General features: G+C 31.4%; 2 protein-coding genes across 3 annotated transcripts; both read right to left on the reverse strand.

The window, feature by feature from the left end:
• LOC140985784 (probable calcium-binding protein CML18) lies at window positions 1–664 on the reverse strand. The gene has a single exon (XM_073453710.1). It carries the CDS (start codon window positions 593–595, stop codon window positions 149–151), a length of 447 nt encoding a protein of 148 aa, XP_073309811.1. The 5' UTR covers window positions 596–664; the 3' UTR covers window positions 1–148.
• A 3,746-nt stretch (window positions 665–4,410) lies between these two features.
• LOC140985718 (pto-interacting protein 1-like) lies at window positions 4,411–7,311 on the reverse strand. 2 transcript variants are annotated; one of them, XM_073453609.1, is made up of 6 exons: window positions 6,335–7,311; window positions 5,960–6,223; window positions 5,695–5,867; window positions 5,521–5,600; window positions 5,291–5,438; window positions 4,411–4,868 (listed from the first exon to the last, which is right to left on the reverse strand). In XM_073453609.1, the coding sequence occupies exons 1-6, from the start codon at window positions 6,900–6,902 to the stop codon at window positions 4,527–4,529; spliced, it is 1,575 nt and encodes a 524-aa protein (XP_073309710.1). In that variant the 5' UTR covers window positions 6,903–7,311; the 3' UTR covers window positions 4,411–4,526. The 2 variants fall into 2 exon arrangements, with proteins under 2 accessions (XP_073309710.1, XP_073309711.1); XM_073453610.1 differs by having other exon boundaries at window positions 4,414–4,868; window positions 5,966–6,223; window positions 6,335–7,308.
• Window positions 7,312–12,471: the final 5,160 nt, after the last annotated feature.

Consider the following 12,471-nt stretch of genomic DNA (forward strand, 5'->3'; position numbering starts at 1 on the left):
AATTATAAGCTTAATTCATCAATCTTTTTCATTCATGAGAAAAAAGTAGTTAAAACAGAAAAAAGAAGAAAAGCGATAGGCCCTAACAAACTATAGAAGCTAGTGCTTATAGAAACTGAAACTAAAGAGTCAGAATATTTACGTGCATTCATCTCGAGGATCTGGTCATCATCTTTTTGAATTCCTCGAAATCAACGCATCCATCGCCGTCGACATCGACGGATCCGATCATCCTCCTGCAGTCCTTGAGCGAGCACTTCTCCCCAAGGCCACGGAGCACCGTGTGCAACTCCTTGGCGGAGATCTTGCCGTTCTTATCCTGGTCGTACAGATCAAACGCCTCCCTCAACTCCTTGTTACTGTCGCCGCCGACGCAGTGAAAGGCTTTGAACTCGTTCAAGTCTATGAAGCCATCGCCGTCAATATCTAACTCAGACATTATACGCGCCACCTCGTCCTCGGTGGTTCTGGAATCGAGGCCATTGAGCACCGCGCCGAGCTCCGATGGAGAAATCTTTCCGTCGTCGTTGGTGTCGAATTTCTTGAAAACTTGGCGTAATTCTTCATCTCTGGTTAGCGGAGCTGATTTCTCCATTATCGATTGTGGAGAGAATCGAACAAATTTTCTGGGAAGAAAAAGTGGAGAGAAGTTAGTAAAGAGAGATCTTGTGTCGAAGTCGGTATTTATATTGAGGGGTTAACGCGGTTTGAATAATACGCGTTTAGAGGAATAAAGATTTTTGTTTGCTTGTTTCCTTATCAACGAATACTTTCACATAGAGCAGAATTCTACTTGTATGGATTTTATTTTTCTTAATTAATTTATTTTATTTCCTTTTAATCTATAAAGTTAAAAACTTTCAATTTTTATTATTACATCACATACATTCATGTGATTTTTGAAACAGTTTTATGGATCAATTTTGTGATATAGATCTCTGATCTGATATGATTCATGAAAAATAATATTTGGCAAAAACTTGTGTGAGACGGTCTCACATGAGACCCACTCATAATATTTTATACTAAAAATATTAATTTTTACTTTATATATAGATCAAAGTCTCACGAAAATAGATATATTGCAACAATGATAATGCATGATATATAATAATAAATAGGTCTAATTAAACATGGTATGAAACTTAAATAATCATTTTATATTTGCACTAAACAATGTCTTAGTACCTTCCAATTTGAGAACAATATCATTGCTACAATATAATATTTATGTTTCGCGATATGAGATAAATAGTATAAAGATAAGTAATAATTTTTAATAATAAAATATATAAAAATGATAGTTAATATAATGTTTGATTTGACTGATTAAATTTGAGATAATGTTATATTATTGTTTTGTCTTTTTAAAACTATTAATAAAATAGTTATAATATTATTTATTAAGGATAATATTGTAATTTCAATTAAATAATTTGATTGATGATTTGATTGATGTAAAATAATTATTAGTAGATGGATAAATAATATAAAGCATCAAACATGAGATTAGATTAAATAAAAATATAGATAAATAATATAACGAATCAAACTCTAAATAACAAATATATCAAACTCTAAATAACAAATATATTTTGTCATCTAGCTAGTTAAAGTATCCAATTTGTTTTTGAAGTTGAGTATTTAGTTAGTCGTTGGACCACATAAGGTCAATTTAAAGTGTACACGAGAAAGTTGAAGTTTGGACATTACCCAAGTCAGGAAATACAGATGCAGAATTAGAAATGGGTTTGGTTTTTTCTACCCGCTATTATTATTATTAATAGATTTTAAACGACGTTATTATTGAGTAAATTTGAAATACATCCTAATTAACACGAATCTCTATATAAATATGCAAGAGGTGAATTTGATGTTCATGGTCTTGTTTCTCTAAAACAACAAAAACATATTTAAATATATTTGAAATTCGTCAATCCAATTCAGTTTTAATTTATTTGAATCGATAATATTGGTCCAGAGTAAAGTTTAAAGAAGAATATTACAGTCGCGCTTGAGTTCAAGGTTTTAGATTTAATAAGTATTTGAGATGAGGATTTGAGATAATTCAATGCCGGGATGTATTTTTATTTTTATTTTTTTGGTATGAATTTTGTTTGGATTGATTTGAAATTCACCTCATGAGTCGAAAAAATAACCATTTTAGATTTGGAATTCATTGTCAAGTGGATTTGTTCAAATATACTAATAAATTTGTTATTATGGATTTGAAATTCATAACTTCAAATTCATCTCTCCAAATGCAACATTTCTCTTGGATAGAATTATTTTTTTTGATGACGGATTTGAATGATGAATTTCAAATAACTTCAAATTTATGTGTATTTCAAATACATCATAACTATCATTGTATATGCATATATTTGCCAATGATGAATTTGAAGTTCATCCAACATAAACTCATTCAAACAATCAATGGATTTAAAATTCATACTTTTGAAATATATAATTTCAAATCTTTTCGTCCAAACTTTATATTGAGTGAAAATTAATTTTTATAGGTTAGCCATTATCATATAGTTTGTGTAAATTTTCACATGGGCGGTGAAAAAAACATCTTGGATATTACTATAAGGGCACCCACAATAGTGGGTATTGTAGGTGTCATGTCATCCAAATATTTTTCAACCCCAAATATTCATCTTTGTGTTCTCTTGATTTGTGTGCCAAATTAATAACCGGTTACAAATTTGTAACGGGTTGTTCATTTTTTTAATACTTTTTAATTAAACTTTCTAATTTTAATAGTCATTTTAATATTTTTTTAATAGTCAACACCGTTAGTCATTTTAATTTTTTTTATTTTTTTGCAAATTAGTTATTCAAGAATAATCGTTATAAACTTTCTAATTTTATATTCGAATAAAAATTTCATATTAAATAATAGATGAAAATAATCGTTATAAACTTTCTAATTTTATATTCGATTAAAAATTTCATATTAAATAATATATGAAATTAATTAAAGTGGTGAAATAATTTTTTATTAAATTGTAAGTTATTTTATTTAAATGAAAATAAATTATTACTTAAAGTGATAGTGAGACCAATAAATATTTGGTTGGTGTGATATTTGATTGTGAAATTTGAGATATTTGAATAATGAAATATTTGATTGATGATATGGATCATGAGACCTACAAATATTTGGATGAAATATATTTGCTATTGTGGATGGCCTGTATATATACTTGGATGAAACAACCATTAATGTACAAGATTATTTTATTGAGTTAATCAGACATAATTTAAAATTTTAAAAATCGAATTAATCGAGATCAACCACGATGAAGGATCGGATTACGTCACTAGTTCCTCTTCAAAAAAAATAATTTTAAATTTGAATACAATCATTTTAAAAAATATTATAAGGGTTTTTTCCCCTAAAAATAACATAATAAAATTAGAGTAAGTGTCTTGTGAGACGGTCTGATGAATTTTTATCTGTGAGACGGGTCAACTCTACAGATATTCACAATAAAAAATAATACTCTTAGCATAAAAAGTAATATTTTTTCATGGATGACCCAAATAAGATATCCGTCTCACAAAATACGATCTGTGAGACCATCTCACACAAGTTTTTATCATAATTAAGATATCATGGAAGTAGTGCAAGGTCGGAGAGTTTTATGGAAATAATTTGAATATGCTATAGTAAAAAAAATCCAGTCGTCGGATCAAGATCGAGATCAATCGTGAAAAAAGGAAAAGATGCGCTTAGTTGGTACTTTTTTTCAATTGGGCTCGCGTTGATATCAGTGAATTATCACTTTGGGCTTATGGCAGAAAGAAATTTTAACCAATAACAAATTAATTGGGTACTTGAAAACAAGTTCCATTAATTATTTTCAAAAGTAAAAAATAAAAAACCATTATTTAGGTAAGAGATGAATAATTTTTGTAACACGTTTCACTACGAATTAATTCATTGTAATAAAATGCAGATACAAACATAACGCGAGTATGATGTAAGAATTTTTAAAATATTTAAACACGATACGGCTTGGACACGGCTATAAATTTATTTATAATAATTTTTTATTTCAAATTGAAGATGTATCAGCAACATTTTGATGTATACATGTGAATCTTGCTGCCTACTAAAATAAAATTGTTTGTTTTAGTTGATATAATCTTTTACATATATAACTTAGAGAGGGTTAGAACAAAGTTGTCGGCTTCATTTGGTATTTCAAATCGTCATATACTTTACTAAAAAGAGTCTTGCTTGCACGAATTATTAAAAATCAAACGCACCAAACATGCTATATAAACAAAATACAATAAATCACAAACAAAACATTTGATTAAAAAAATCGGGATATGTAAAGAATTAAGGAACACAATTGCTGTCCTAAGCTGAAGAGGATACATAAATATGCCTAATTTATGTAAAGGTATTATTTTGCCAACACAGCATAACATTAAGGAAAATTAGAGTTCAGTGAATTTATATACATACAGTAGCATACATTATAAACCCCAGTTCCTTTCTTCATATATCACGGATAGTTATGGTGATTGTCATCATCGAAATCGACTCCTAGCATAGCTAAAGCAACATGATTCTCCATATCATTCTTTGCCCAATGTCGTTGAGGGCAAGTATCAATCAAGCCATTGTTACCTGTCAAATAACCCTTCTTTCTCTTTAAGGCCGTAAGGTCTTTTCCTCTCAGAAAAGCAACAATTTCATTAATCTCTGGTCTCCTGGACTCTTTGTTGTTCAAGCAAGAATTTGCGGCGTGAACCATTCGAGAAATCTGATTTATATTCTTTCTTGTGTACTTTAGCCTCGGATCAAGAAATTTTTCGAAACCTCTTTGCTGAAGTAATGGCTTTGCCTGAAAAGGTTAATGAGGAGAGTATTTTTTTTCCAAGTTACATATGCGGAAACATCGATGTAAATTGACTAACAAACTTTGACATAAGTATCAACACTGTAACCGTGGTTTAAAGCCTATTCTCAGCTAAGGATGGAAATTTCTAAAAAGAACAATACTTAGGAACAAGTACAGATGATAAGATTATGAATTGTTGAATCAAAGTAATTTGAAAGTGATTGCTTCATTAATTTAGCAACATACCTAACCGGAATCTTAGCATATAATTGTGTCTATGTGCAGCAATAAAAGAGGTCTGGCAGTACAGAACTTAAAAATGTGAACCATTTTATATTTGCTATCACATTAGTATATTTTATATTTGCTATCAGATTAGTATTAACAATGGAGGTAAAGTGGAGAATTTAAAACAAATGGCCTACCCATAAAACCAGATTTTCTTCCCCTCGAGTTCTTTTCATCTCGATTGGCTTTCTGCCCGTTATTAGCTCCAAGAGCACGATCCCAAAAGCATAAACGTCGGTTTTATCAGACACTTTACCATGCTGGAAATATTCGGGAGCCAAGTACCTATTCACAAGATTCGACATTTTGAATCAAAATTAACAATTAAGAATAGCAATCTGTTATGCTAAACTGATAGAGATCATACCCAAATGTTCCCTTAACAGTTTTACAAAGGAATGGAACCGACGGTGCAAGAGTCCACAAAGCCAAACCGAAGTCACACAACTGTACAAATCATCGCAAAACAAAATAGTAATTAATAACAACGGTCATGAATTTGGTCATGTGACTCGAGAAAAATCACAAGATTTTTCATCACCTTAGGTGTCTTTTTGGAGGAAAGCAGAATGTTTGAAGGCTTAATGTCCCTATGAACAACACATCTTTCGGTTCCATTATGCAAGTACTGAATTGCCTCGGCTATTCCGGTGGAGATCCTATACCGAGCCGACCAAGAAAGCAATGGACCGCCATTCACTCCCCTTTTCTTCCCTACACAAAGACATTGCATCTCAAATTACTTCAATTTTTTCGCAACAGACTAACTTACAAATTCGTTCGCATAGTTCTTGGATGTAAAAGACCTATACCGTGCAAAAGTCCCTCTAGACTTCCACCGGAGACGTATTTGTAGACCAAAAACAAGCCCTCGTCAGCATCAATGCAAAACCCGACAAGCGGCACGATTCGATGGTTACGGAGAGAACCAGCAATCATCAATTCCCTACAAAATGCTTTAGATGACTCCTGATCTTCTTTATTCAACCGTTTAATTGCCACTGCAGTTCTACGAAATCCAACTCTTCCTCTAAACACACAGCTCAATGCCCCTCTCCCTAAAATTCTACCTACTCATTTCAACAAATGCAAATTAAAAAGGGAGAAAATCGACAGAGAACAATAAAACTCATTCAAAAACCTCATTCTTTTTCCACTCATAATTAACATTGTTTCCGTACCTTTGGAGAAATTTCTAGAGGCCGAGAGGATTTCTGTGTAGCTGAACCTTATCAATGAGCGTGCAACAGGAGAAATATTCCTCTCCAGTGACTGAATTCTCCTCCATCTCAACTCCCTAGACTTGGAATCATTCCGGAATCCACCGTCCAAATTCACCATTAAAACAGTAGCAGAATAAGAACACCAATTACTCAGAGTCATTGATTCGAGCTCAACCTGAGAACAGATATTGAACCTAAAAGAAGAGTGAACCGAATGTGGCTCCTCTGCTCTACAACCGCCAGATTCTGCCAGCAACCAGGCCTTGTGCTCCAAAATATTGCCACGGCTACTTCCTTTTTCCAGATTCTCACCGAAGAGCCTGCGGCGGTGTGGTATCACACAACCCAAACCAAAATCCCAGATCATTTTGTAAAGAAAAGACTTAAATTTTACATCTGTATCATCACATTCAAAGTTTTCACGATAATCTTGATCAGCATGGTTGGATAAAGTCTCTGCCATTGAGGGAAATGGGGCTTGCGGAGGCTCAACAAAGTTGGTGCAACCATTTCTTGAAACACCCATCTCGGGTAATGGAAATCAAAAGCCAAAAAAGCACAAAAACCCAGAAACCAAAAGGCAAAAAGTGCAAAGAAAAGGGGCTAAAACAAGAGAATATCGGGAATCTGAATAAATATATACAATATAAGATTATAAAAACATCTGGGACCGTTTGCTGTTGGGAATATTGTGGTTACGGAAGGGAACGAAATATGGTTCGAAGAAGCAACAGAAAACTTACACAGGTAAACGAATGCGGTGACATCTAAAGCTAAAATAATGGAATTATGCAAAGAACGAGAAAAGGGTGAAACTGGTGAAGAAGGATATGGAGTGTTGTGCTGTAGAGAATTTTGGTGTCGATAGCGAACAAGACGGAGCGGAACCCACGAGAATATACTTTATTTATTAGCTACTATTCAGTCCTCGCAAGTCGCAACCACTGAACTCTGCCAAGTTCGCACAAACTCTTTTCCAAATTTAATAAAAATTAATGAAAAAATATTTTTTTGATCATATATGTAATTTACGATTTTAGATTTTTACGTTATAATTTAATTTTAATCATTTTATATAATTTTATTATATTTTTTTTCGGGAGTGTTGATCTGACACGATACACGTCAGTGTCATATTAGTGTTATAATAATGTCACATCAATATCACACCAAAAAAATTATTAATACTTAAAACTGAAATTTAACAAGTTAGATGATTAAAATGGTAACGAGAGAAACCGACCAAGAAATAATTTTCCAAAAATAAAAATCATTATTCTTTAGAAATATATTTATATAATTAACTTTGGTTGTTTAAAGATTAATTCAATTTAATTTTTTATATACATAATTAAACGTATATTTTCTTTTTCAAATTAGACTTTAATGTGAGTAGATTAATGGCACCAACTCGTAATTGCTTTTAAATGATTGGTTCAAAAGTCGTGAGGTAGCTTCAAATTTTTTCAAGGATTACTATTTTATTCATAATGTTAAAAGTACAACAAATATATCATTATAGCGATATGTATAATTATTATATCGTAAGATTTTGTATACGATATGTACCTTCCCAGGATTGTCGTGCTGATAATGTTGGTTATCTTCTATAATGTTAATATTATCTTCTTTATTTATTGCGATCACAATGAAAACTCGAATCACTCTTTTATTATTAGGAATTGTACAAATCATTTGTTAGAAGATTTACAAACCAAAACGGAAGATTCCCAGCTCCCAAACAAAGGGGGAGGGGGAAGAAATAGCACAGAAAACAATGGACTGAGCAACTCTATTCGCTGATCTTCGCACGTGATTTACTCTTAACTCTCTCCAATATTTAAGTAGCTTACGAACTTCATTTGTAATTACACTCGTGTAGCTCAAATCTTCATGTGGGGAAGTGACTGTTTGCACTGTCAGTAAAGAGTATGTAATGACTTCTTTCTTGAATGTCTAATGAGTGTTCCTTCGCCTGCCTTAGCCCCTCTACCGATTCTATCGCTAATTTATGAAAAATACCCATCGGAGATTATTACTAGTTAAATAGCAATTTGAATGCCTAGCATTGCTCCATTCCTTTCTCTTCAACTGGCACTTTTAGAATCAGCCTTAGAACAACCTTCTCATTTCAATCAACAGATCGATCCCTCCATGTGTACAAAAACCCGAAACCAATTTCTTCAGTATAGGCTATTACTTTTCCAATTGTATTTTTGCCTCCGACTGTAGAGCAAGTTTCGGAAAGTCCTCCAATGTGCTCAACCTCTGGAAAATGGAAAAAAGAGTTGCAGAAACAAAAAGGCCCAAAATCATAACGTGCTAATGTTGTGACACCAAACAGAAGCTTTAAGTTTCTATTTTGTGGGGCTTGCTTGTTATCCGGGTGCTATGGTACATAGCTTTGCCTATTATACTTGATATCGTTCTTTTAGGTTTTTAGGTGATTGCTAGCATCGAATTTTAACACCTAATCACTCTTGAAGTAAACCTCAGTTTATACTCATGATTAGGATGACCTACTTTTTGTTTGTTGGTATTCTTTTATTTGTTTTGAGAAATCATGCGATAGAATTGGTGAACCAAATGTTTACGAGAATATAGTCGAGGTAAGAATTTGATTCTTTTTCTTTAAAACGATATTACTCCGTCTCGGTGCTCACGGTTGTTGGAAGTTCGTTTTTCAAGATACAACGACTACATTTTCAAAATAGTAGCATTACAAATTTTAAAGTCACACGAACTTTGAAAATGTTTATAACGCTATCAAGATGATATATAAACCTTCCAATTTCGAATTATGTGCGTTAAACTTAAAAATCCAATTTTCAGAGTTTAAATTTTGCAAAACTTAGATTTAAGGGCGAATTTAATTCTAAAGTTCGAATCTAAGCGTATAAGCTGAAAATTCAAACTCAAAATTTTATATCTTGAAAATTTGAACTTTTAGCGTTAACGCTTAAAAATTTACATATAGAACCAACTTGAGAGAGAAATGAGAATAAGTAAAAATTGTGTGTTGAGTGCAAATGAATGAATTCCTATCTATAGAAGATGAAAAGCTTTAGAATTAAGAGACATGCATCTTCATTAAATGATGCATTATTTTACACAATTCAATCCCAAAGGCCAAGTCTTAAAGTGGTGTCTTTTATAATCCTTTCGATTCAATCTTTTCACTCAGTAAAATTCGAACTCAATTAATTTTTCATTTACTATAATTTGGTAATCGATAAATAATTTTGTTCGTTACATAGCTCGTACGAATTATTTTATAGATGGTAAATAAATACAAAGCTAATTTTTCTAACACTTTTTGGCCACATCATGATCCAACTTTCTATTACCTCCGATTTGTTGCTATTATACTTGGCAGCTTAATGTTGTTGAAGTGCCTTTCATTTTGTTGCTTTCCACTCTGGTAAGGCCCATGTAGCAAAAACGGACGTGTACCTGCATTTAATTGTGATGTAATTACCCATGATAACATAATTTCTAAAACAAAATATGTATAATTTTCACATACATATTTTATATTTTTTAATACATGATTTAGATCTAAAAATAAACATAAATAAACAAGTTAAAAACTTTGGATATTAATTTTGATGTTAATGCATGATTTAGATATAAAAATAAACAAGTTAAAAACTTTGCATATTAATTTTGATGTTCATTAGAAAATATGAAATCGAGCTAACCGATAGCATAGACACTATAAATTGTTCCAATTTAAGAAAAGTAAAAATATATATAATCTAAGGCACAGCCAATGAGACAAGACGAATGCATTTATCAGGTGGATGGAGACGAATGTTTTATGAACTCACATGCAATGTCATCACGGCCTGTTGATGATTTTTTTAAATTAATTTTTACATATATATAATCGATGAAATTGAGATGATTAAAATTCGAGACAAACATGAGATGAATAAAAAAATTATTACTCGTCCCACTTTCATCAAGTGCACCATAGGATACACTAGCATTTGAAAAAAAAATTTGAGTGTGTTTTTCAAAATTAGATTGGGGAATGTTGTTAGGATCAATCTCTTACTACTAAACCAAAAATTATAGTTGTTAGTCAAACACGACTTTATTTTTTATACTTCTGGCAGCGTAAATTGCACATTTTTTAGTGCTAATGGGTCATGCTGTAAAGTCCATGAGTCTAGTGATGCGTGTGTCTATCTGTTGATGTTATCCTATGTATCTTAAAGATCAGTCTTACCATTTTTCTACCGTCGGTTCTGTCCCCTTCAGTCACTATTACCCTTTAAAATCCGGTTTCATTCTTTTATGGCACACATAATCAACCAGATCAAGCGACACAACGTCAGTAAATTGACGCACGAGAACTTCTCAAGATGTCACACATCTCAATACTACTATCACTCATATATGTTTAACTCAACATTCCTCCAAAGTAAATATAGAAATATGCTTCCTGGGAGACTTAAACTCATGACCTCGCTTTGATACTAATTGTTATGATCAAACGCTTATCATTATGTCAAAAACTATAGTTATTAGTCAAAACACAACTTTATTTTCTTATAATTATGACAACATATAGTTCAACTATTTTGGTGCTAATAGATCGTGTTGTTAAGCTCATGAGTCCAAGAATGTGCATGTTTATCTACTGGTGTTGTCTCATATCTCTTATATATCTGTCTTATCATCTCCTTACCGTTGGTCATATCCCCAACAGAGACAATATCGTCCGTTAAGATCTTATCACACGCTTTTACAGCTCACCACACCTACAAAATCAAGCGGCGCAACGTCATAAACTTGATACACGAGAACTTCTCAGGAAGTCATTTATTTCAGTATTGCTCTCATTCATACTGTTTAACCCAACAAATATGATGTTTGCTTATATTATTGGAATGAAAAATTTTCTAATGTGAATGGAATATGATGTTAGAAGTTAGAACGTACTGGATTACTTAATTTTTAGTTATTATATAATTGGATGAAAATATGAAATATTTTATGTTATGTAGAAAAACTAATGGTAAAAATTGAATGTGGAAGTAACATGAAAATGATTTGAAAATGATTGGCATATCTTAGAGATGTTTTTATATCTATACTATGCGAGTAATCTCTGCATACATAAAAAAATATAATTTATATATGATATATTTTTATGTAAACATTTTTTCCTATCAAAGTTAAAATTTTGAATATTTATATTAATATGTTCCATTTATTGTGAAACTAAATGTTTTGTGAAAAAAGACATTCCAGAAAAGAAAATTTTACTTTCTCACACATTGTAATAATTCCAAATATATGCATACAATATTTCACATTTCATCAAATATTTTATAGAAATACAAAAAACATCACATAAAGTAATGTTCGTTTATCCTGTAGGAATAATATTTATTAAACAATATATAAATTCAATTAAACATTTATCAATTTCTTGTTCAATTTTTGTCGAAATTAAACTATTATATCTCTTTTCAATTCCACCAAATTAAAAAATAACGAAGAAGCTCAATTCCTTTACCAACATCTTTCGGGGAAGCTTGTCACACACATATTGTTTAGTATGATTTATCTGACTAACGTAATTTGTAGATAATTGCGTTAGTTCGAAAGTTTACCTAGTGCTTAAGTAACGGTTGCGAGTTTACATTGCATAAAAAAATTCATTATAAAATTGAAAATAAAAACCTACTTTCTTTTTTTAATTTTCAGGAATCACATGCATAACGTATGACATAACCACTTACATATTATATGACTAACTTTTTGATATGCCGATAAGACTTCTTAAAAATTTAATAAACCTCCTTTAATTTCTCATCCGTATAAAATAATAATCACCTCAAATAGGAGTTTTTTGCATGATAAGTCCACCAGTTTTGATATCTCATTGTAGTACATGATTAGTCCACCAATTTTTCTGATAAAGTAGATAAAATCATTATACGATATGTAACTCGAACATGAATATATCTTCCTCAATCGTTTTTAGATATACTTCAATAGAGTGAACATTTAAGTGGTCTATTGGTCTTACGTCAGACTTATAAGCTCAAGCGGTCGAGTAGATCAGATAAACCGCTTAG

The sequence above is a fragment of the Primulina huaijiensis genome, chromosome 10 (assembly GCF_012295235.1).
Source record: "Primulina huaijiensis isolate GDHJ02 chromosome 10, ASM1229523v2, whole genome shotgun sequence".
NCBI classification, from domain to species: domain Eukaryota; kingdom Viridiplantae; phylum Streptophyta; class Magnoliopsida; order Lamiales; family Gesneriaceae; genus Primulina; species Primulina huaijiensis.

Excerpts from the sequence above, each read along its gene's own strand:
- LOC140985784 (XM_073453710.1), bottom strand. The coding sequence starts at position 595 with ATGGAGAAATCAGCTCCGCTAACCAGAGATGAAGAATTACGCCAAGTT.
- LOC140985718 (XM_073453609.1), bottom strand. The coding sequence starts at position 6,902 with ATGGGTGTTTCAAGAAATGGTTGCACCAACTTTGTTGAGCCTCCGCAA. Across the intron at positions 6,224-6,334 it reads CTCTAGAAATTTCTCCAAAG|GTAGAATTTTAGGGAGAGGG; the intron begins GTACGGAAACAA and ends TGAAATGAGTAG. Across the intron at positions 5,601-5,694 it reads CCTCCAAAAAGACACCTAAG|TTGTGTGACTTCGGTTTGGC; the intron begins GTGATGAAAAAT and ends TGATTTGTACAG.